Here is a 26481-nt window from a genome sequence, read left to right as displayed (position 1 = left end):
AAGTGGCATGTCTCAGTGGAGTGATTGCATGGATGAATCAGTCTCCTTCTTATGTGCTCTAATACAATATGCCCAAAGCTTCTTTTTGGTAGGGCAGTGTCATATAATTTATTCCTACCTTCAGCCTAAACGTTGCTGAATTATATTTTGGATTAGTTTGTTTAATGCAGCATGTTGGATAACTTCATTTCCATGACAAGGAAAGTGCTATTCATTCATTTTAAAATTAGTTTTCTTGGTTTGCAAATAGAGATGTATTTTTTATTCTATTTTATTCTTATTTGTAATGATAAGGACAAGACTCTGGAAGGCCTCATAAAATATTTTGTGTCAAATATTTTCTGCAAAAATTTTCTGTAATTTTTTAAATATTAATAAGAAATAATTTAGAATTTTCTTATACGGCTGCTAACCAACCCTTCCTGGATATTTACCATTTTTAGACAAGGGAATAGTTTTTGAATGCAGAAGAGAGTTCAAAATGCTGATACTTAAAATGTGATCAGTTCATGTTTTATTTTTAGTTACCATGTGATATACATTACAGCTTGGAGTTTATCACTGCTATTATTATTCTCAGCCTGAAAGTGATGAAAATTTAAGGTGATAAATAGGATCCTATAGTGTTTGCTACTTATTCGGTCTAAATCCTGCAAAATTCCTTTAAAAAATTTTAGTTGCATTGTACCTACAGATTTATAGGGCGATCAAGCACTTCAGTAATGAACTTCAGTTCTTAAGAACACACTAAAAATCTGTCTCTTTTCAATAAGACTAACATTATACCTAAACCACAGTAATGGAGAGTGAAGCTGCAAATTAAAAAATTGCTCTGATCTGCTTGTGCATTCACATGATGCATCTTTCTGTCCTATAACACGGGAAGAATATGGTTCATTTCTTAAGCTGCAGGACAGGCTGTAGACAGATCAGATAATTGTATTTCTTTCTGCTGTGTCAGCAGTGTTCTGTAATTCTTTCTGCCTTCCCCATATCTGTCTAATACCCCAAAAGAAGCAGAGCTAGTAGGCAACAAATAGTATGTATGTCTTTGCCTTTATATATCCTGATAGCAATACTGAGAAACGTTGCTTCTCAGTGCTTCATAAAAACAGATTTGATATTCTAAAATTTACTTGTTGTTCAGGATCTTTCTTTAATAAACAAGCAAAATAAAAATAAATTTGTTGTTTTTCATATTTTACTTTTCTCACGTTTTTCTATTGCTTTTCTGAAATATTTTTTTAAATAATAAACTTAGAATATAATCTATGATTACTTTTAATTGTATGGAGTTAGGTATAATCGCTCTGTGCCCCACGCTTTCTCTTAAATTATTAGTAAATTTAGTTATTACTTAAAAACTCTATACTTCTTTCTCTATTTAGGACTGTTGCCTATTCAAAATAATTTGTGGCTCCTTTCACTTTTCAGTATGCGCGCATACCTTATTTTGATTGATAGGATTCAACAGCTGGTACAATTATATTAAAAATACATGTAACTTTGGCAGGTGGGAAATTGTAAGATAAATTATTTTGTCTTTCATTTCAATTTAAGTTCTGTAACTTTTGCGCATAAGACATGGTTAGGTATGATATATTTAGAGTACAGTAATTCTGTATTATCGTGTCATTTCCTTTTGAAATAATCTGGTGATAGATTATTTTGATTGGTTTGTTTTGTTCCAGCGTATGCCTGAAGAACAGCTCTGCTCTGTAGAATGACAGCATAAAAAAGCACTGAGAAGTTCACACCTGTTGTGACTCATTAGTTCCTCTGTCTCATTTTTATTTTTCTTCAGAGGCCTTCTCTTTATGCCTTTTCAAATAAATAAAAGATCGGACAGTACTAAAATAACAGTTTTATTCTATCATGTCACCTGGTATCTATTCCAGGAAATAAATAAATAGTTTAGATGTGAAGGATCCTCCTAGGCAGTTTCCAAAACTAACTGCTGTTTAACTCTATTCTTCAAACGTTGATACAGTTGCATAAATTTGAGAATAAAAGTGTTTCAAAGAATACCAGAAGTTCAAAATAAAACACACGTTCTCAAGATGTTTATACTCTATGTATATGTGAGAGTTTATACCATCAGAACAGTGGAGATTTATGAAGCAGTGACAGTGCAGATACTGTGTTTGTGATTACAGTAAGTAACAAAGCCTCCTCTGAGGCAAGGTTATCCAAATCTGCGCTGGAAGAGGCCTAATACAGTGGCAGAATTAGTCACATAAAAAGCTTATAAAATTATATTCTACGTCTCACAATTTTTTCTGAGTGTATACTGTGTTTCCTTGCTTGATTATTGAGCCTGTGTGTCCTTCCATGTGGTCCTTAGATTGTGCTACTGCGATCACTAGAGGGTAGGACGGAATCATTGTATTTGTGGCAGAGGGACTTTGGTGTCAAGTCAGAAACTTAACTTTTCCTTAGGAAGCAGTTTCAAGTAGATCCTCCCTGAAGTTGCTAGACATAGTTTGCTACTAGAAAACGTTCCAAATGGAAGCAGTGCAAATAGAGAAGTTTGTGGCAATATGTTGGTTACTTGATATTACACTAGAGGAAAAAAGTGGTATTATTTTTAAAATGCCACAGGCAGGGTGGACATGACCCTGATAGTTTCAGTCACTGACCCACATAAAGAGCAATAACGAAACTGACAAAAGGTTAAGTATGTGTAATTTCACTGAATTAAATATAATTTTCTGCATATTCTAGTTAGGTATGTTGTAGGTTTAAGGCAGCTGGTTTAAGACTTGTGCATAGAATCCTTAAACTGTGTCCTTATTCTTTAAAATGCCTTAGTTATCTCTAGCAAGCTAGACCTAAATTTACAGTGTTGTTTTTGGAGCTCTTCAATTCAAATTTCAGAAGTATTTCCATGTAGATTAAAAAAATAAATATGGGTATAGGTAGTTAAGTGAAGGCATACTGTAATTAACTTGGTGTTCCTGTGGTGGCTACTTTGGTTTCTATCTATCTTTAAAGACAGGGCAAACTTCTGCAGCAGCACAGTAGCTGGGAGTTCATATTTATCTTCACTCTTTTTCCTCCACTCTCTGTCCATGTGGTTGGTGGTCTGGCTTCTGTCATATGAGCCCATATAAGCAGTCTGTCAGTAGGAATGAGGCAGACCCACAAGGGTTTCCTCTATTTATAAAAAGTTTTTTTCCTTTAAATAAAGGACTGTGTAGTCTCCTTTTCCACTCTTTCCCTCCAGTTTCATACAGGAGAAATTTTTTAATAATTTTTAATACTTCTTTTTTGGGTGGAGGATTCTTTGTGTTTATCCAGCAGAAGATTTAAATCACTTTTTGTATTACAGGTACTTTGGAATAGTCTTTGCTTTCCTTTGAAATCTTTTCTTGTTGAAATTGTGACACTTTTTTTTTTAACCCTGTTATTTGGCAATTATAGTATTGAGTCTTCACATTTGAATTTATAATATCAAAGGAATGAATAAATTTATTCTAATTGTGATGGAAGTTGATAGTTAGAGCAGGTGTACATTGAAGTTGTTCTGTGAAATTGTTTTCCATTGTTTCATTTTTTTAATTAAAAAAAATTAATTAAAAGTGTTCATAATAAATTCATCACAATTCAATCAGTCAACAGCTCCCCCTTTTTTTTATATGTCAATTAAGTGGAATTATTTTACAATATTGCCACTGCTGTATTATGTGTGTCATTTTTATTTTCCTGTAGAAATGTCAGCTGGTTATTAATTCAGGCATGACTGTAGAGTTTTTTATTGCCTTCTGGTTTTGGAGGATTTTTTTTTGTTTCTGTGTGTTGTTGTTTTTTCTTTGTTATTCCGTTTTTTTTCTTAGAACTCCCCCTGAAAAAGGTAATAGCAGATAGTAGTAGAAGTATGTAAAAAAAATATGAGTTTTTTTTCTAATTGGTTTGTGATGCTTACTTTTTATTATACCACCATCTTTCATATTCTTTTAGAACTGAAATACTACACAGGAGTTGGGCTTTGATATTCAGTTCCCAGTCTAGAAGGGAACCATGAATTTTCCCATTGCAACTACTTTGCATTTTGATTTGCAATATGTATTTCAAAGTGATGACTGCAGTGCAATTTGGAACCTTCAGAAATATATTGTTGCAGAAAGCAATTACCTGTGAGAGAGAGCAAAGTGCTCCTGGCTTTTCAAAGTATCATTTGGGTTGGAATAGGCCTTCATGAGGGAATGTATAAGTGAAGCCTAATTTCAGAAACTGTTTTGTCATTCTTACCTTTGAGACTTTCTTTGGGTGAAACGTATTACGTTAAGGCTTTTGGAAATGGCATTGAACATTTCGTGTTAGTCTCAGAGATGGACAGGGTTTTAAAATGATGAAGGTCAAAATCATTATGACTTAGCCAATCTCCGCTTCTGTTCACTTTATGCTATTCTCTTCCAACAGTCTTTGTTATGGCATTATGAACTAATGAGGTCTGTCATACCCCAGAAAGGCTGGGATCTGGCATGTGTGGAGGATTATTTATGACTGAAATGTGAACTCAGAAAGTTTTCACCCAGCATAAATCAATAACCTTTCCCCCCACACCCTGAGCCTTGAATAGTGATGGTCTTAAGTGACTGATTTTTCAAACTAAAACCAGAACAACTTTGCCTGTCACTGAGAGGAGTGGAACAATTTCTTTCACTTGAACTTTGACATCTTATTTGGATTTATTAATTTTTGTATAAATCAGGTACACCATTGTTCTTTATGGCACCCTGATTCATTCCAAGCTACTGAGATTTACTCCATTATTTTCTTGCTATGGAATTTAGGATTTACAAGTTCTTTAACCAAGACTACTTTGGCAGTATCAAAACACTGTCATTTAATGTAATTTATTTTAACCTCATTTAATGCCCATTTTTAGTCAATGAATTTCACTGAAGTGATTGCCCTCTCTCTGCCCAACAATACTTTAATAAGAATATGAATTCAATAATGGTTCTCCAGGGGGTTTGATACATGGTAGTCTATTTTAAACCTATATAATTAATTTATTGTTGTAGTTGGAGATGATAGATTCAAATATCGAGCTTTCTTTTTGATGTTTACCCTCACTTTGCCTGTGCATCTCCTCTCAGAGAGCTGGAGGAGAGTGCCAAGAGCAAGCCGAGGAGAGCAGGATCGGTTCCCAGGCGGCTGGTCCCGCCGGGGCCATGGCGCTGTCCCTGGTGCTGCACCCACGACCCGGGCGCTGTGAGGCAAATCACAGAATCCCAGAGTTTTCTGCATTGGAAGGGACCCACAAGGATCGTTGAGTCCAACCCTTATCCCCGCACAGGAACATTCCCAAGAATCACACCATGGGCCCAAGAGCATCATCCAAATGCTTCTTGAGCTCTGGCAGGCTTGGTGCTGTGACCACTTCCCTGGGGAGTCTGTTCCAGTACCCAACCACCTCTGGGTAAAGAACCTCTTTCTAATATCCAACCTAAACCTGCTTTGATGCAATTTCAGGCCATTCCCTTGGGTATTTTCACTGGTCACCACAGAGAAGAGATCAGTGTTGGCCCCTCTTCTTCCCATCATGAGGAAGTTGTAGACTCCAGTGAGGTCTCCCCTCAGTTTCCTCTTCTCCAGACTGAACAGACCAAGTGACATCAGCCACTCCTCATATGGCTTCTCCTCAGGGCCCATCCCAACGCTAGTTTGTATTAAGGAGAATTAAATAGAAGAATGACGTAGTCAGGAAAAGGATGATTAACCTACCGTCATAGGTCAGACCAAAAAATGACTTCATTACACCAACCTGACTATAAGGTTTATAATAAAGATTAACTGAAAAGTCTCAAAGGTTCTGAATTACTTGTAGATATTTTATTTTGAAATAAAAGTGGTTAATACCCTTAATCTATACATGTAGAATATGTGGATGAAGTGTTTTGGAAAAAATAGAAGAAACCCATCAAGAATTAGTCTTATGTGTATGGCTCTGAAGATACAAGTTATCTCAAGCTTTGAGGAAGATGAACGCTCATTTTAGCTTCTTGTTATCCTCACTTTTTCTGCTGTTATTTGCACTTTCCTTGTGCATTTACATGACTTATAATTTCATCATTAGGTTTTGTAATGTGGGGGTTTTCTCTACTGTTTGGCAAATGTACATCTTCTTTGCACATTGTAACTCAGTTTTTTTTTCCCATCCTATGAATGCAAATAGGTTGTAACTCCTTGAGAGTCAGAGAATTTTTGTCACTAATTTCATGTCATAAAAAGCAGTTTCACTTGACCTAGTAGTACCAGTATCTGATATGGCTTACCATTATCAGCTTCAGGGAGGATTCAAATGTAATGAATCGTCCTTCCTTTCCAACACTGAACTGCCATCAGAAGTGTATAAAAAGAAATGAGGTGCGTCCTATCGAATGGTATATATAACAAGTACTAAGGAAGTTGGTTTGAGCAATCTCGGAGCAGTTTACTACATTTATTTGAATGAAAGGAGCTAAAAATGAACTTTCAATTCCTTAGCAGAAAGACTTTTGAGATGGTCTAGGTTATGAATTTATTCATCTGCTCTGGGGCAATGGTTAGTATACGTGCTGTTATGGTAAAGGCCAAGTGACTTGCCCTTCACTAAAGAAATCTTTTATTCAAAACCACCTTTTCTTTACCATGTTTTCTGTAGCAAAGACAATATCTAGCTAAAAACACAAGGGCTTAACACCCTATTCTGATGCTCTGTGCTAACTTGTTTTTTGTAGCATGTATCTTCTTTCCTGTCCTTACAAAGTCTTGTTGCTCCATCCTTGGCTCCAGTCTACAGGTTTCTCCTTTTGCTTCCCAGTAGGGATCCTTGATCCCTAGCCCTGCAGTCACCAGCTTTTTCTCAGTCCCTCTCCAGATTGCTGTCACCTATTCTTTTGCTGAGGCTTTGCTGCTACCTTTTTGGCTTTTGTCCCCAAGGTGCTATTACTGTCTTTCAGCCTTTACTCCCTCTGTTGTTGCTGTACCTGTCCGTTCATATGGAAGTAAGAGACAATCCTAGAATCCTTTTTATTTCCTCTGGTAAACAAATCACGTTTTTCTTTAGGATTTCTTCTCTTCTATTTCTTCTCCATTTTCTCATCTTACCTCATGATTCCAAGACTGATAGTTCCCTCTTAAAGGAACAGAGAAAGGAAATAATGGATGGATAGTCACATAAAAGAAAACTACTTCACCCATGAGAAGCCATTCTTTTAAGTTCACGATGGGAGGTTTTTTAGGTGTTTAATGTTACACTTACCCATTGCTGTGTGTAATCCAAAACTAGTTCTAAAAGAATAATCAGACTGAGAAACTGGTGAAAGTTTCTGTGTTTCCACTGTGAGAAAGAACTTTATCCCTGCAAAGTAAAAAATTACCAACTTAAAAATGAAACATTTTTGTGAATTTAAACCTTTGCTTCAACCTGATTTTTCATACAATTAATGACTTGAATACTGCTGAATAAAATTGTTAAATTTTGTATTATTCGATATGCAAGTACAAGAATTCCCAATGCATTTTTGTGAGTGAGGTTCATACTGAAATATGCCAGGATGTAATCAGAATGTTTCAGCTTTGAAAAGAAGCGCAGCAACAATACCCCCACGCAAGCTACCCAAACAAACAGCCCACACCCTCCCAGTCCCAACCCAAAAAAACTGACCAGGGTGACATCTGATCTGTTATTGTTGAGATGTTACAACATAAAGCCAGTCTCAGTCTGTTAGTTGCAGAAGAAAAATTTGAACAAGTACCTGAAGAGCAGAGAGAACGTCTGAACAGAGAAGCAGCTTAATGAAAGGTTGCTTAGCAATTGCATTTTACTATACTAATGAAGGTAAATTTTAATAAAAAATAAGATGGCCTTTGGATTTCGTTCAAATTGCCAATACCTGTCAGCTGCTCCTAGTACCACAACCATTTCAGCAAATGGCTAAGATAATGGTTGGAGAAAACAGTGGATATAAGGTCAAGGGGAGAATTTTTTTACATACTTATATATGAACCCATAGCCTCTTCTTGCTACATGGAGCATCCGCCACACTTTCCATTTATAGCTGGGCCATGAATGTACAGTATGAGTGGTGCTGTAATTGTAGTGAGATGTATTTATTTTGGGTTTTGACTAATTTTTTCTCCTATGTAATTTGTTTTCATTCTTTTGCAGTGTCTGGAAGTGTTTATTTCCATAATACTTTTTACCATATTCCAAGATGATTTTAGCTCATCTGTAGTTTCATGTATGCTTAATAGTACTAAGAAGCATATTCTAACTCCCTATTTCTTTCGGTTTTGAACTATCTCTTTCAATGCTGGGTTTTCCTCTGTGCTAAGCATTCAGTCCCTCTATATTATATCTACAGGAGGACTTTGGAAGCTAAAGCCTAGTAAGTACTACGTACTTGATTCCAAATTTGTAGTCCTCAAAAAATTGCTTCTAACAAAGATTGGGGAATGCCTGCCATTTCATTATTAATATTCCCTAAAGTTATGCCTCTAGCTATTTTTGGCAGTGCCTGATCTTGGCTGAAGATTGCAACATTTACTCAATCTATAAGCTCTTCCAGGATTCATAAAACTAGGCCATTCTTTGGCAGTGTTCCCTGATGTGCTTGATCTGATAAGCATAGTGACAGCACTCCTTTGCATAAGTGACTCCTGTATTCTTTTCCCAAAGGAAAGACCATAGGGTGGAAATACAGACGCAGACAGGAAGCAATCCAAAGAATGGCTCCCTACATTTAGAATGGCAATGCTAACTTTCCTTAATGTTTACTTTTAAGACAAATGAGGTTACATACCGAGGGCTTTTCTTGACCATAAGTCTCAGCCCTTTTGTGCATCCAATATAGATCACTTATCTGTGTGTAGAATAATGGAGGAAAGACCCTTCACCTTTTTTAGACTTAATTGACTGTTTTCTAGAGACACTTAGATTTTTGGGTATATGCAGGAACTAGAACTAGAGAGGTCATTCCATATAAAAATTTGTAAATAGGAAACTGTTAACATCTGAGATATGTGAAAACTGTATCAGTGGGGTTGTAAGACTTTAGGCGTTATGATAATAAAATAAAAGTGCTAATTGAGTAAGTTTTCATAATTCAATGTAATAAGTTGCAGTTATTTTAATAGTATAAGTTCTGAGAAAACACTACCTTTCTTAGGAGATGTATGCAGTGATCACAAATCTTTATAATTATTTATATTTATGTTAGAATCTAGAAATATTCTAATTATCAGGCTATTGATATTATTTCCACCTCCCCCCTCCCTGGATTTTCTGTCCTTAAAACACTAAGAAAAATGTGTAAGCAAACACTGTATAAACTTTGCTGTTATGAATGTCACAATAATGGATGCTAAAGACAATTAAAACAAAATTTGAGTAACTAAATCTGAAGGTTTAATTGATGGGTGGGTTTTGAATCTAATAACCTTTGAATCTGACAAATGCAATAATTGTTTGACAGTCTTAAAATGAGAGGTGTGATTAAATGAACAAACGCGTATGATGAATTCTGCTGAGCATTTAGTCTGTGGCTTTGCTTGGTTTTCAGAACTGTCCATTATGAAGGTGGTGCTGTGTCCATTCATGCTCGTTCCCTTTGGCGACTAGAGACTCTAAGAGTTGCGTAAGTAAAATCCATCTCCGAAAAGAAGTACCTTTGACAAGACACTTTTTGTATTGTAAGAGTGATCCTATAAAATCAGAATGATAATGATAAATCCAGACTAGTAAGACTAAAATAAGCTTTAAAAAATACTCTATATCACTTTAACTAAAATTAAATAACTTCCTGTAGAGTATGTGTATGTTTTGATTATTTTTTGATGTTGTTATAGCTGTCACTGAATGAATTCACCATTTACTTTTTTAACACATACATACATAAACAGGACTGATTTTTTTTTTAAAAATTCATGTGTGACACCCTTTCCCCCAACTTGCTTAAGCCATTTGGAAGTAAAAAATTTACAAAAAAAAATGCTATCATGCATTGTTGGAAGTGTTGGAGTGATAGTAAGGAATTGTGCCTTGTTTGTTAAGGTAATTGCAGTGTAAAATTGCACTTAGTGTTACAATATGTGCTTGTGATACAGTTTCTAGAGACTAATAAATGATTGATTTTTAGAGATTGAATCAGGACATCTTATGAAAAGGTTACACTCTAATGATGCTGTTTTCTGTGTGTGCATTTTAGTAATAGGATGACGTTAAATGTCAGTGATAGGGCAGTGAGATTTTTCCTTTGGACTAAAATAGACTTTGAGACAGTGACAACAATGAAACTGTGGAAGGATCTCTGGCTTTTTATTTTCCTCATGGTGTGTAATTCCCTAATAAGCAGTAGTACTGGACCAATCTGGAGATTCAAGAAACATCTGTTACAACCATGATATATCTCACTTTAATAGGCATTTTATACAAATTTTTGAAAGGTAAACGTTTGAACATGTATGACAGAAAGAAATTGTAAGATCTGTCAAAACAACTATAACAAAGGCAGTGGTAATCTTTCTTTTCAAGATTTTCTTATCAGGAAGAAAACCCAAACAAATAAAATCCCAAGAATAATGCTCTCTCCTGCAAGTCCCTCACCAACCTATTTCCTGTATAATATTGTAGTAGCTATATACATTCATTGTTGAATTGCAGTCCATTACCATTCATGCAAATGCTTCAATTTGTAGCTTAGTATATGCATGCCTGAAGTTCTCAATAAGTTGTAGTCCTTCCCAGAATGACTGCACATATAATATTGTGCTAAAATTGTATGATTCTAAAGGAACCATGTTTCCTCCACTCCGTTCTTTAGTGGAGAAGTCCCATAAAAATTGCCTGGGCAGTGTACCTGTGCAGATTCCGTGCCATAGAATGCCAAATACTATTACTCAGCATTGCTTTCTTTCTCAAAAGGCGACAGGGATCATATTCTCACATTGCAGAAAAATGTTTTTAGTAGTCAGAAATGGCTTCACAAGATTCTTTCTGCTCAAGAGGCTTTACACGTAAGTGCACATGGTTGCTATTTTTCTATCCTGCAGGGATGAATTAGGGGCATGGCTCAATTGCACTACTTTTTTCTTTCTTTCTTTTTTTTTCTTATGGTCCATAGCTCTTGGGTCCAAGAGAAAATTGAATCAAACAAGAGAAAAGGCAACTCCCCAGCACGAGTAATATGTAAGGTGCAGAACTCATGTATTTTACCAGACTCAGTAACACAATAGCTGAGATTCATGATCTGCATTTTACTGACTTGAGAACAGAAGTTAACACTAGAACACTGGATTTAGATGTCCTTTTGTGGAGTATACCAACTTTGCTGTGCAGAAGACAGAAAAAGGGAAATGTGTTTCTAAGATATAAAACTTCCGTATTTCCTTCTTCCTCAGAGCTCCCTCAACTTAAACAGAAGAGGCTCTAGTCTAAAAAAGAAAATAGTTGAGGGTGAAAACCTTTTCATTCTTCTGGCCTCTTTAGAATCAGTAACTAAAAAGGTGTAGAAGTTTAATCACTGAAATGTAATAAATCTTGTTACAAAATAGAAGCATTTTAAAAACTCACGGACTTTGAAAATGTCTGCCAAATTGGTTTTCCATACTTTGCATACAGTATGACCAACTCTTAAGAAAACGCATTTAAACAACCGGGTATTGTTATTGAATAGGTAAATGCTCTAATCTGCTACATCTGTATGTCATAGAAAACAAAAATGACGTAAACCTGCTAAAGTGCTAATTAAGGGATTTGCAGACTTGTACGTGAATATATACAAAACATATACATAAAAACTTGTTATTTTTTTAAAGCCACAGTAAGCATAGAAAATTTCTAGTATTTGCAAAAGCACATCAGAACTGTGACATTATGTCATAATTCCATTATGATGGGTATTTTGCAAACACAAAATAAGTGTATGATTTCCTCTCTAAAGAGTAGCATGCCACATACATCTGAAATACAAACTTTTGAAGATATAAGACTGAAGAAAGTTTTGTGAAGACCCAGGAAAACATCCTAGCTGTGACCATTTTCCAATCTAAGGAATATTTGAGAAGCCTTCTGAAAAGCCTTTGTGAAATACATACTCCTTAGTAACCCCTACACAAGTTTGTCTTCAGGAATTAATCAGGAAGAACAGAAGGGCTGAATTTTCAGTTTAAGGCAAGAAGTCAGAAACCTGTCATCTGTATTTAGAGTAATTTTTGGAGAGCTTAGCCAAGCTTTGCCTTTCTTCCTTTATTTCCCCCTATATGAAGAATCTGGGCCATTCTTGGCTTAATAAGTTTTCTTATTTATTTTAGGAAGTTTCTTTATTTATTTGTTTATCCATTTTATTTTTGCACACTATTTTAAGTGTGCTTAAAGTGTGCTGACTGCTAGAAGATGAGGACTCTGGGAGAGTGAACAAACCAAGCTGCTGGTAGATGAAATATTGGAGAGAACTGGCAGATCTAAGCTCTTTGTGTACAGCATAAGCTGCCTTTTCCGTAGGCGGTCTGTACTGTTTCTCATGAGGAATTCAGTCTGAACAAAAGCAGACTGTGCAAAGGAAGAGATTAGGATGTTAAGATTATTTATTAAAATAGTTTTATAGCCACAAAATAGCCATTTTCTTGCTGATACTCCAACATTTAGAATTTTATCTTTTCACCAAGTAGTTGAAAATATAATGTACTTTAAAATATTTTTGCCAGTAGTTAAAATCTTCCTTTTTTCTTTTTTTGTAACTAAATGTTTTCTATGAACTCTCTTAGGTGGAGTGGCAGCCACATTAGATGGGGACAGCCATTCAGACTAAGACATATAACGACAGGAAAATATTTAAGTCTTCTGGATGACAAGAGTCTTCTTCTTACGGACAAAGAGAAGGCAGATATAAAATCTACAGCATTCTGTTTTCGGTCTTCCAAGGTATGGAATCAGTGCAGCATTAGTATAACTAGTACTAATTTCAATGTCTTTGGAAAACAACATTTAAATATTTTCTGTTTGTTGTGATTGCATTGATTACTGGAGCCTTCTGCTTTTCACTGTTTAAAAAAATCCAAAACTCAGTATAATCAATATCTAGAATGCTTCTTTCATGAATACTTTCTTTGTGTATTGCTACCTGTCTGTCTGTTTGTGGTGTGTTGGTTTATTTTGTTTGGTTGGTTGATTGTTTTTTTGTTTTTCTTTGTTTTTTGTTTATTTGTTTGTTTTGTTTTGGGTTAGGGTTTTTTTGTGTATTTTTTTGTTAGTTGGGGATTTTTTGTCCTGCTCACCCACTTTTGAACAGTTTACTCAGTTCTAATTTGTTTTTCTGATTAACTTCTCTGGTTCTTCACTGCTTAGATCTCTTGGCTGTCATAGGAAAAATTTGTAGTATTGTGGGTTACTGAATTTAAATTGGAAATTCAGGATTTTTTTCAGCAGATACTTTATTGTGGTCTAATCTGAAGTTACCGTAGTTTGACTTTTCATTTTGACACCTTCAATAAGCATTTAAAGTTTAAAACAGTACTTTTTTGTAGCATAGTATTAAGTATAATAATAAGAAGATAAATTCTTTAATGTCCTTTGATTTCTCATACTTTTCACGTGTTGCATGGTGTCTCTAAGAATTTGCCAACAATAATTTTGTTGTTGTAAAGAATTATCTTCTAAAATATATAGTAATAGTAAACAGAATTACTCAGTAGGTCTTCTGTAGCATTTACTATACGTATATTTAATTAGTTGCCAGCTTGGGAAGATAAGAAAAGAATAGACACCCAAAAGCAGGTATATAGACTTTTGCATTCTGATAACAAAGACTGTATTTCAGATGATTGTTATGACATGCAGGCAATGTATCTTTTTTAAAACCAAATAGAAAAGTCATAAAAGTGCTTAAATATTTTAAGGGAATGCAGTGCAGCTACATTGGGGATTTCCTGTTGCAGCTATTATAGATCTCAACACTTTAAAGCAAGAGGGATAGAATAATCCATTCACTGATTTTCAAGATGGGTTTTCAGCAAGGGGTTATTCCAAAGGAAGTGGAACAATATACTACGCTCTGCTGTTACATGTTTTATTTAGTCAAAAAAATACTCGAAGGCAAGAATTGTTAGCAATACGGAATATCTTTTGTTGATATGAATAAGGTGGTTTGTCTCTTTTTTCCTGAGGAGTATATGCACATGTGTTTTGGAGATTAGATAATGTTGTATTTAAGAAATGCTTTTAAAAATGCAGACAATGATCTCTAATTTGTCTGTTCATTTAAAGAAATTAATCTTTGTCATCTTTTACTGTGAAACTGCCTTCCCACATTGCCAAGACACATGTGTGTGGTGTAATTATTCTTCTACTCTTTCCTGATTGTAGAAAGATGGAACAAGTAGAAGTTTTTGTCTCACTATTTGTAACATTACTCTGATTAGCTGAAGGAAGATGCTTTTCGTCTACTGCTATCAGGAGAAGCAAAGAATGTTGAAGCTGTATTTGCTTGATTGAATGTACAGTGGAATAGGCATATCAATGTACACATTGAATGTACAGTGGAATAGGCATATCAGTCAGTTGAACCATATGTTTTTGGAGACATGGATGATCTGTTGTGAAGCAGGATGCATGGGCTATTTGTCTTATAAACTGATGTCTGTGGGGAAGGAGTTGGTTCTTAGAAGAGCTAGGTGTTGGGGAAACACCTCTGATTACCGTCACAAACTATAGTATTGTTTGGGATACTACATTTCCTCTCCTGAAGCAACTGCTGTCATGCCATTCTTAGTTTGCAGACTAGTCACAAACACACAGAAACGGATTGCTTTTCTCAGGAAATACTGAGCCTACTGTTGGGCAGTGATAGGTTAAAGGCCATCTCTCAGTGAGAGTTGGATGGTGCTCATCTTTTCCAGGTTGGAAAAAAACCCCCAAATTCCAAAAAAAAAACTTATGAAGGTTAATGCCTGGTTCAGCTAGGGGAATCAAAGTATTTGGGGTTGTTTTGTAAGCTTTTATGTTTCAATAATGACATACTGTCAATTATGATCCTAGTTCTTTCTATGCAGGTGAAATGAATAAGTGAGGTTTTTGTGTTGATGGGATTTCTCTCTCTGTGTCTTTAATTAGCAGTTTTTCTCATTTTTTTTAATAATTAATTGAAAGAAGGATCTCAAATATTCTTTTAGGTCCTGTTTTGGACAAATGCCCGGTATTTAGTGTTTTATGCAAATATTAACCTGTTAGTTATTGTTCATGTATACATTTTTGTCTTCTTCAGGAAAAGCTGGACATAGGGACAAGAAAAGAGGTGGATGGAATGGGAGCACCTGAAATAAAGTATGGAGATTCAATATGCTTTATACAACATGTAGATACAGGCCTATGGCTTACATACCAGTCTGCTGATGCAAAGTCTGTGAGAATGGGTTCTGTGCAGCGAAAGGTAAGACTAAATAGGAATCCATTTCATTCAGTCACAGTTTGATAGGGTGGGTGGGGGTAGGAAATGAAGGGAACTATATGAAGCAACTAATTTCTGGGTTTCAAATATTTTAAGCATGCCTTAGCATGTGAAAGATTGGGTTTCTTTTCAGTCACATATTGAAAAAAGTTAAGTGATGTACTGAATTTTTAAACTGAAAGGCAAACAAAGTGCATGTGTCAGCCTCTAGACATTAACCTACAAACATTGATAAATCTGGATATACTTGATTTCAAATTAAATATTAGTAACAGCCTATAGAATGTGCTAAAATTCCTTTCTTCAGTGTAATTTGGATTGAGGATGCTTTTAGTTCAAAGTACTTCTTTCCACATTGTAAGTGTATTACTTTTTGATCTGGAATGTTCAAGTCTTGAGCCCTGAAAGATTTCTTTTATAGAATAATAATAGCCAAGCAGAATGCTAGCTCAGCATCATAAAGTAGGAAAAATATTATTTTACTTTACACTGTAGTATTTTCCGTAATTGTTTTACATACCAGAACTACAAAGCTGAAGCAAAGGACATACCTTATAATTTTATATATAAAATTTGTCTGTATCGTATGTGTGTATAAATATAAACGCATATATATTCTATAAAATTCTATAAAGGTAATATTTAGAAAACAGTTTCTATACGTGTAAAATTTTAGTGATTATAATACTAACAAAATTATCAATCATAATAATTGTAATACCTAAATAATTCTAAAATAATTCAAAATAAGTTACCTTACTAAATAATTTAGTAATGCAAGTCTTATAAATTGCATGTGTGTGTGTATACATGTACCTGCATGAAAAAAACTTGTTACCATAAATGGTTTAAAATATTTATGTAGATTGGGTTGAATACCTTCAGAACCATTATAACTAAACATGAAAAACTGTAAGTTATTGGAAATCACTCAAAGCATTCACTCAAAGAAAAGAAGACCAATAACACTCTTAGAAAACAGAACCAGTAAAGAATACCTGTTATGACCATGTCTGCTTTAGGGCTTTGCTGCTTTTAACATTGATAAAAACAAACAGCAAGCAAAACCCCTTAGATTTTTTTTATTTATTTATTTTTTTAAATAAAATATACTGTTTACAAAAGCTGTGGCTTTGAGATTATTATGGCACTGAACCTGCTGGCTCAGTAAAGTCTGTCCTTGGAAATGAGGAACTAAAACATGGAATTATCTGTTTTTAATCAAATAGTTATTTCTGTATATGACTTCATCATTTCCTAGCCTCCCTTACTGTGTGAGTTTTCAAACTTCTTATTTGCAAATAATGTTTCATTTTGCAGTAACTGCTCCTTATTTTTGTTTTGCAGGCAATAATGCACCATGAAGGTCACATGGATGATGGTTTAACACTGTCTAGATCTCAGAATGAAGAATCCCGTACAGCACGTGTCATCCGTAGTACAGTCTTCCTTTTCAACAGGTTTATAAGGTATGCTTTTAAAATGATGTTTTTATCCTTTTTCTTTTTTTTCTCTTCTGTTTTATTCAAAGTGGCCATTAACACAACAGTGAACAATTTAGCCTTCAGAAAAAAAATAGATGAATGCCTCTCAAAGCAGACTTTGTCAATTCTGTATGTGTTATCAGCAGATAAGGGCCTTGAGAGATACTGGTCAGATTCTTTTCTCTGTCTTCTAATACCAGTTTATCGTTCAATCTTGATTTAAATGCATAACATACTGAAAATGCAAACAAACCATAAAAGAGAGGTTTTTCCTTTCCAGCATTTGCTTTAAGCATGCGGTGCATCATTTAGCTTTTCCTTTTCTAAGTATAGTTTTTAAGAGTTCTCTTCCTTGAAAAACCTGGAAGAAGGAGATAATCGTATGACTACAGATTTGTTAAAAACACAAATATACTGAAGAAATTCATAGTCTCAAGAAAATTTTTTCTTAAAAATTATACCTTCTTTCTGCCTTCCCATTACACTTTGCTTACTTGTTCCCTTTTAATGCTACTTTTTTCTTTAATATTTTGAAACATTGAAAAATGTGTTATTTTATAGTAATTAGCCATTTTAAAATCCTGTCAGATTTATGCAATTTGCATTTATCTTCCTATTCCAAATCTCCTCCTAAATAACACTGATAAAATACTAATTCTCAATTGCTTCTAATTTCAGTAATTGATGAAAGGCCCATTCATCAGTGTAGCTTGTATTAGAAAAAGAATGATAAGCAATAAGACTATATAGAATGATAAGAATTTCATAAGAATTCATTTGTGACAAGAAAAAAACAGTGTGGGAGGTGGTGACCTGAAGCAACTATGTCATAAATCGTTGCACAGCCAAAGACATACAGATGTCAATTTGTTGAAAAACATTTAACAAGGTACTTAAATAACAACAGAGAAAATCATCTATCAGGAGAATTGCCTCCTGTATGACATTTAAAATACAAAAGAAATGTAAGACCTAGGTCACTTCCGAAATAATACAGCTTCTTAGAAGCTTCTAAGAATGCCATAAAAGATAAGGACAGAGAAAGGGAATTTAATGATAAGGTTTCGCAAATTAAGGTATTGCTAAATTACAGTGGAGATTTTTGTGGATTGCACAGGGAGTCCAAGGTAGTGTTTAACAGTTCAGTGTTGGCAGGATGTTACTCCAAGAAGAAAAAGCTGAATTGGAGAGGATGAAAATCATTCTAAGCGTTCTTTCCCACAAAGGCAGTAGAAAAATTGCACTTTGGATAACAGGTTCAGAATAAAAATTAAATTTTAAAGATAACTTTTGTAGCTATCCTTTTGAAATATTGCATTTATTGTAAGAGATTTGAAAAATGAAACCAGCCACACAAAAAACCCAACCCAAATATCAAACAACAAGCGTATCACCCCCACCCTGTCCCAAATATTTTATCTTAATCCAACAAGAAGCAGAGTATGAAATGAGGCTTGTTCTCCATATCATGGCCAGGAGATGAATCCTGGGAGCAAGCCAGGTGCTGTACAGCTCAGGAGAAAGGATTGGCAAGGACAGTTGTGGGTTAGGTTGCTGGGAACCTTTGGTGCCTTCAAGGAAAGAAAAGAGGGAGATGGGTATGAGGCTGAGTGGGTGACTGTATGGGCATGGTGGGCTGCTCTACTCTGTTTATGCTGATCTAAAGACCACCAGTGAACACAAAAAGGACCTCGTTGCTACATAATTGGGCTTTACTCAAAAATAAGCTAGCAAAATAACAGTCTTACAATGGCAGAATGCAGAATAACTCATAAGAGAAATCATATGCCAAATAATCCCACTCTTCCCTGCTGTGTGCCGCCAGGGTGGGCCCTTCTGCTCAGGGCTACTTCTCTCCCAGCACTTCGGGCCCTGGCTGGCTACTGCAGAGCTTCGAGATCTCCAGACCTTTCCTTCTTCCTAGAGCATGGGTGTTATTTTCCCAAACCCTCTTCACCCCAGTTTCTCTCTCCCTCATGGCTCCTCCTGCTCCTTGCAGAAGGTTCTTGAGGGCCTCCTGCAACCCTTGCTGGGGCAGACCCCCTGCCCACCATCATCTTCCTGACGGATGTGCAAGGGATGTGCATAGTGCTGGTGAGGTCTCGCCTGTGTTTCAATAAAGATGAGGTTTAAATGGAGGAGAGAGTTATATCAGGGGTCTGGAAAGCCCAGCACTGAGGGAAAATTGGATTCTGGAGTTTGTTGGAGCTCAGCCGGGGCAGGTGCAACATGTTAGAGGACAGTGAGCCCTCCACTTCTAGGAGAAACTGATCATAGACTACTGCAAGGCCAGTCGTAAACTGGGTATTAAGGAAACAAAAAGGCTAATGGATTGCTGGGATGGAGTGTGTGGAAGTGCTGAGCCTTCAGCACTGGAGAAGGCTTAAGAACAGGTTAGAGATGTGTTTGAGAGCCTCCATGGGCTATCCGGACCCTCTTTGGCACCACAGAACTGGTTTCTTTAACTTCTGTCCATTCCAGCTTCATGATGCTTTGTACAGATTTACAGGAACTTCTCTTTTTCTTTTCCTCTGTCTCTGAAAATACTACATGTGTAGATAGAATATTAAAGTGTTTTCTGGATTTCAAAAAAAAAAATACAAGAGAAACAACGTTTTTGATGCTTTTAGGTTATGTTTGGGAAGGTAGGGGTGGATTATTAAATAGAGAATGGGCAGACATATATAATTTTTGAGGAGTTACTTGGCTGTCAGAAAATGATTCAAGCTTTGGCATCTAAACAAACTAAACTTTTAAATAAATAAAGAGTTTGAACGATAAATTAATTTTTCAATATTCAGGAGACTTTGCATCTTTTTATAGGGGCCTTGATGCTCTCAGCAAAAAAGTAAAGTCTTCCACCGTCGATTTGCCTATTGAGTCAGTCAGTCTGAGCCTTCAGGACTTGATTGGATACTTTCACCCTCCTGATGAACATTTGGAGCATGAAAACAAACAAAATAGGCTCCGAGCACTGAAGAACCGCCAGAACCTCTTCCAAGAAGAGGTAGTTCTTTCAGTTTTATTCCTGATTTTCCACCATGTTATCTGCAAGTATTCTTTCACAATATCTGTAGTGTTGCTATCTAATGTGGAGTATGATTACATTGTTTTGGGTTTTTTTATCCTGTAAGACTCAAACTATTTGCTATATTTATAATCTCTCTAGATGTGTTGATTTTCCTGTTTATTTAAAGAAATTCATTTAAGACCTTGCTTCCTTTTTCTTTTTTTAAAAAATTAAATATTAGTGCTCTGAATTCTAACCATAATTTTCTTCTTATGTGTGAATTAGTTTCTTTAGTTATAGTTTAATCTCTTGATGCAGAAGGATGTTTTGGTTTAATAAGCATGCTTTAAGTATCTTGTTTATTATTATCTGTTATTTCTTTGGCAGTGATAGTTGCCTATAATTTTTCAGATGCCTAAATGTCTTTAAGAATAGAAAATTGTCTAAAATTATACCTTTTTTGTTTTAATTTGACCATACTAAATGGTAGGTTTTTATTATCACAGCCAAAGAAAACTTTCCATAGGGATTGCTTGTTTGACTTCATGTATATATTCTTGTGTTTTGCATATGCTATCCTTCATGTTGTGTTTTCTTAGATTTCTGTAAACTTTTTTTGTTTGCACCTAAAAAATACTTTTTTTTAGGGTATGATCAACCTTGTTCTTGAATGTATTGATCGCTTGAATGTATACAGCAGTGCAGCTCATTTTGCAGATGTAGCTGGGAAGGAAGCTGGAGAAGCATGGAAATCTATTCTGAATTCTTTGTATGAATTACTAGGTAAGACATAGTATGCGTTGTTGTTTTAGTTCAAAATAATAAAGAATAAAGAAACCCATACCTGTTTTATTTTAGAAGAATTTCCCCTGTGTAGAACTTTATGATACAAATTAAACCAGATTTTTGCATTTTCAGGTCCTTGCATGTGCTTAAGAATAACATACACCGAAAACACTCATATATTGTAAATTTTATGATAATATTTATAATGAAAAATAGTAAGTTTCTGACTTGAATGATTGACTGCTTTTTCATATCATCATATTGCTTCTGTATCTTGTATATGATCCAAAAATGTGTGAACAAAATATATGTAAATACATCTTTCTTATGTTAAGGAGACATGACTATGGTCAGATTTGTAGAAGTCTATGATTTTTCACACATCTACCTGCAGAACTGCAGCATATATCTAAAGCTTCTATAACCAAGAACTCTCTTATTAGTCAGCAATGACCAGTGACTCCAGCATTATACTAGTGTACGGTATGCCATGGAAAGGTATACTCATGTAAAATCTAGTCATTAAGTTCTTGTCCACCTGCAGTCACTGAAAATCTCACAATACCTCCTGCAATTTTATTTGCATACATTACTTATGTTCAGTTATGAATCATTATATAGGGTTATTAATCCCCTTATATAAACTACCTGGATATTCACCCCTCCTGAGTTCCTAATTGTCCACAAAAGGAAATTTTGCTGCCCAAGAGACTGTTTTGTCCGTTCTTTTCTCCTCTGTCAGTAGGTTTTCTTGTTGCCATAACTAAGCCTAAACATTAATAGTAACACTGACCTTAAGTGACTGAGGACAGTAATGTGTCCGTGTCATTAAGCAGTCCTTTGTGCAGGCTGCATACATGTCGCTATTCTGCTTTCTTTCTGTAACACACTAGCTCTGATGTGTGGGCCTGCTTGCCTTTAAACTTGCACATGTCTTGTCAAAAGCTCAAGTTTGGACAAAGTCCTCTTGCAGGATTGTTATCTTACTTTCTAATAAAACCTAAAGCATTTTGTGTATAATTTATACTAAATCTCACTCCTGAAAAAATTATTATTGAAAAGGTGTACAAGTAATGTTACTTTTTGCATAAATTCCATTTAAAACTCCATAACTAAATATATAGTTTGTAAAATGAAGTGAATCAAGTTGTTAGGAAGTGCCCAGGTGAATGTAGTGTGGATATTACTAATTGGCTTTTTTGTAGGTATGCATTGTGAAACATGGCTGCATACTAGTTTTTCTATAGGACCCATTCCTTATTTAGGGCTCATTTATTACTAGGACTTAAAATACTTAGTTTTCTCTCTGCTACTTTGTGTGTGGCATTGAACCTACTTTATTGTGAGCCTTTTTGTGCCATTTATAATTAGTAATCTCAATAATTAGAATTATTAGTAAGTGTCTGTTGGAAACTTCTGCAATAAGGCAAATCAAAGGTATTATCTCTCATTCGTCAGAGGAACAGATGCAGAGAGAAATTTAGGTAAAAAGACTTTACCAATGCTACTTCCCAAATTAAGAGCTGTGGGATCTGACCTTTTTTTTCAGAATATTCAGCAGTATTTCAGGTGTGCAAGGCATACTGAAAACTTGCATTCCTCCAAATTCAGAGGCACAGTAAATGAAATTTTAATTGCATGCCTCACTTGACATAAATTCTTCTTACTACCCTACAGCAAAGTGAGACAACAGAGGCAGGAGTTCTGTATATAACACTGTCACAAAGCTTTTCCATAATGGAAGTAGTTTTATTATCTTGTGTTCTTGCAAAAGAAAATAATCTTAGGGGGAAAAAAGGATATCCAGTATATGATGCACAGCCTTTCATAAAAGAAACAAGATGCTTTTGTCTGATCCACTGCCTTTACTGTTGGACTAAATAGGAGCTGACACAGTAAATGGCACTGAGACAACCAGAAGCCTTTTCCTGTGATCTCTCAGAGCAAAGAAGGAGCTAGCTGAACAGTGGCTGCTGTCCCCTAACCACAGGCTTTTGGAGTAGGTGGTTCCTCTAGCTGTGATTCTAGGTGAGAAGTTGCTGAGATCTACCACCTCTATTGTTGAAGATTGCAGCATAATGCAGCCCAGGCTGCAAGGGTGACCAAAAAAGCACTTCCTAACATTGGATTGGTAGGTTTTATAAACATCATAAGGCAATTTTTATGTTTTTAGTTTTGGTTTTCATGCAAAGATTTCATTGCAAGATAAATACACCCTTTATACACCTCTCTCCAGTTGTGTAACTTGCAGCACAGTGAAAAGTCAGTGAAGTCAGCATGTAAGTCAAAAGTGGGGCTGAAACTTGACATACATCAGACTGCTTTGATTTCAGCTTAGAGTAATTTGTATTAATGGTACACTGTTGTCCTTTGTACTGTAATTTTATATGAAGAACCTTTTCAGAGGTAGATGGGAGTTTTTGCCATTGGATTTATGATACTTGATGATTGAGAGATTTTATGACTTGACAACATGAATTATATTGTAGGTTCTTGAGAGGAGTGTCCAGATCCTTTTCCTCTGTTTTTTTTTTCTCTTGTGTCTTATGTTTTTCAAGGCAGTTATAGGCCTTTCTAACGTTTGTTTGCATGTTACAGTTCCATTATCTTTGCCAATTTCTTATCTTCATTCAGAGCTCTGGTATCTGCTGTAGAAAATGTTTCTTGCTGTTTTCTCTGTATTTCAACAAAACAAAATAGAATCACAGAATGTGTAAGGTTGGAAGGGACCTCTGATGGGGTCATCTGGTATAGTGTCCCTACTCAGGCATGGTCTTCCTATAACATATTGCACAGGACTGAGTACAGACAGATTTTGAATATCTCCAGGGAGGGAGACATCACAACCTCTCTGGACAATCTGTTGTTCCAGTGCACAGTCACCAACACAGTAAAGTTCTTCCTCGTGTTCAGGTGGAACTTCCTGTGCATCAGTTTCTTCCTGTTGCCTCTCATCTTGTTGCTTGGCACCAACAAGAAGAGCCTGTCTCCATCCTCTTGACACTCACCCTTCAAATACATGTATATATTGATGAGGCCCCCTCTCAGTCTTCTCTTCTCCAGGCTAAATAGGCCCAGCTGTCTCAGTCTTTTCTCATAAGAGAGAAGACTGAGATCCAGTCCCGTAATGAGCTTTGCAGCCCTCCACTACACTCACTCCAGGAGCATCTAATGCACCCCAGGATACCACTGGCCTTCTTGGCCACCAGGGCACACTGCTGGCTCATGGACAGCTTGTTGTCCACCAGGACCTCCAGGTCCTTCTCTGCAGAGCTGCTTTCCAGCAGGTCAGCCCCCAGTCTGTACTTATTCAGTGGGTTATTCCTCCCCAGGTGAAGAACCCCGCTTTTGCCCTTGTTGAACTTCAGACAGTTCTGCTCTGCCTAATTCTCCAACCTGTCGAGGTCCTCCTGAAGGGCTGCACAGCTCTCTGGGATATTTACCCACTCCTCCCAACTTTGTGCCATCAGTGAACTTGCTAAGGAGGCACCTGCCCCTCCATCCAAGTCACTGATGAGCAAGGTAAACAACTCTGGACCCAGTATTGAACTATGTGGGACACCACTAGCGACAGGAATCCAACTAGACTCTCTGCCACTGATTACGATCCCCTGGGATCTGCCATTTGGGCAGTTCTCAGTCCACCTCACTGTCTTCTCATCCAGTCCACACTTCCTGAGTTTGCCTGTGAGGATATTGTGAGAGAGAGTCTCAAAAGCCTTGCTGAAGTCAAGGTAGACAATATCCAGTGCTTTCCCCTCATCCATCCAGGTGGTTGTTTTATTGGAGAAGGCAATCAAGTTGGTCAGGCATGGTTTACCTTTAGTAAATCCATGCTGACTACTCCTGATCACTTTCTTGTCAACCATGTGGATAGACATGGCCTTCAGAATGAGATGCTCCATTATCTTTCCAAGGATTGAGGTGAGGCTGAGTGACTGGTAGTTTCCTGTGTCCTCCTTCTTGCTCTTTTTGAAGATCAAGATGATGTTTGCTTTCTTCCAGTCCTCAGTCACCTTTCCTGGTTGCCATGACCTTTCAAAGATGATTGTGAGCAGCCTTGCTATGGTGTCCACCAGCTCCTTCAGCACTCGTGGATGCATCATGTCAGGGCGCATATACTTGTGGATGCTAATTTTTCCTAGGTGTTCTCTGAGCCAATCCTCCTTAATCAAAGGAAAGTTCCTTCCACCCTTCCTTTTCCCTGGTCTCCTGGGTCACATTCCTGAGGCCTGGTCTTGTTAGTGAAGACCAGTGCAAAGAAGACATTTAGTAACTGCTTTCTCTGCATCCTTTGTCACAAGGGTCCCCACTCCATTTAGTAGTAGGCCCACATCTTCTCTGGTTTTCCTTTTGTATCAGAAAAAAACCCTTCTTGCTGTCCTTGAATTCCTTGTTCAGATTTAATTCCAGATGGGCCTTGGCCTTCCTCATCTTATTTCTATTTACTCTCTGTATTCATTCTAAGTGGCCTGCCCCTGTTTCCATCTCCTGTGTGTTTCCTATTTATGCTCAGTAATGACAGGAGTTCCTTGTTCATCAGTGCAGATCTCTTGCCCCCTTTGCTTGATTTCTTGCTCATCGGGATGCATCATTCTTGAGCCTGGAGGAAGTGGTCTGTGTGTATCAGCCAACTCCCTTGGACCCCTCTCCCTTGCAGGGCTTGTTCCCATGGGATTCTTCAAAGAGTCCTTGAAGAGGCTAAAGTTAGCTCTCTTGAAGTCCATGGTTGCAATCTCACTTGCTGCCCTGCTTCCTCCATGTAAGATACTGAACTCCATGATCTCATAGTCACTGTAGCCAAGCCTGTCCCAACCTTTACGTCTCTAACACGGCCTTCCCTGTTTGTTAGTATGAAGTTGAGCAGCAACTATTTCTTGTGGGATCCTCCACCACCTGTGGCAGGAAGTTGCTGTCAGTGCTTTCCAGGAACCTCCTGGATTGTTTATGTCTTGCTGTGTTGTTCCTGCTGTCAGGGTGGTTAAAGTCCTCCACAAGAACTGGGACATGTGACAGTGAGGTTAATTTCAAGCTGTCTGTAGAAGGCCTCATACTCACGTACCTTTGTTTGTCTCCATGCTTGCAAGCAAACAGATTGTTCAGTCTGAATTCTTTGAAGTTAGCTCAACCACTGGCAGGCAGAAAGGGTTAAAATTTGTAAAAGATGCATGACACTGAACTAAGTTTTCATAGTGAAAATTATATTAAATCTTATTGTGAGCTTCTCCACACTAGTACAACTAGTACAACTGTTATGTTTTCTCTCCCCCTATTTCTCTCTTTTCTCACTCTAATGCCTGTATGAATGCTTGAAAATGTGGTATTACGTAATGTGATGTTGAAGGATAACTTGTACAACCCTGAGGTAAAAAGATCATTTAGAAGGAACATTGGTAAAAGTTTTACGTCTTAATCTATCTTTCAACTCATATGCCCATTAAGTAATGTGAACCTGCTTTAGGCTTTTTTCCTTTTTTTTTTTTTAAGGGTGATTATTTTGTCTATACTAATGACAGTTATATGCTTTATTAAGAATCAGTCAGAGAAGTTATGGCAGGAATTATAAACATTTTAAATTATCCAGACTAGGGCTAGAGAGTTAATGTCTCATCAACTGATGACCTTTTAGAGTGTAGGTTATAGAGTATAAAATTCTGTGGTTGGGTTATTCATGGATGTAGGAGTTAGTTGAATTTTTTGTTACAGTTTAGTTATCTCTTGTTGCATTTAAGCACAGAGCAGACTGGAGGAAGTAATGGCTTGATGT

The 26481-nt window shown here is 36.4% G+C and overlaps 1 protein-coding gene across 1 annotated transcript in view; it reads left to right on the top strand.

The window, feature by feature from the left end:
* The window catches only part of RYR2 (ryanodine receptor 2), a 390151-nt gene that overhangs the window by 181503 nt on the left and 182167 nt on the right, over positions 1–26481 (top strand). The window contains exons 9-14 of the mRNA XM_039379059.1: positions 9555–9629; positions 12757–12913; positions 15252–15416; positions 16782–16903; positions 19742–19925; positions 20576–20711. Coding sequence (XP_039234993.1) covers positions 9555–9629; positions 12757–12913; positions 15252–15416; positions 16782–16903; positions 19742–19925; positions 20576–20711 — 839 coding nt within the window. The remainder of the gene's footprint in view (positions 1–9554; positions 9630–12756; positions 12914–15251; positions 15417–16781; positions 16904–19741; positions 19926–20575; positions 20712–26481) is intronic.

This window comes from Pipra filicauda, unplaced genomic scaffold (assembly GCF_003945595.2).
Source record: "Pipra filicauda isolate LSUMZ 115617 unplaced genomic scaffold, ASM394559v2 scaffold154_size2910363_pilon, whole genome shotgun sequence".
NCBI classification, from domain to species: Eukaryota; Metazoa; Chordata; class Aves; order Passeriformes; family Pipridae; genus Pipra; species Pipra filicauda.
Note: the sequence above shows the minus strand (reverse complement) of the source record. Positions and strands in the feature narration are given on the sequence as shown.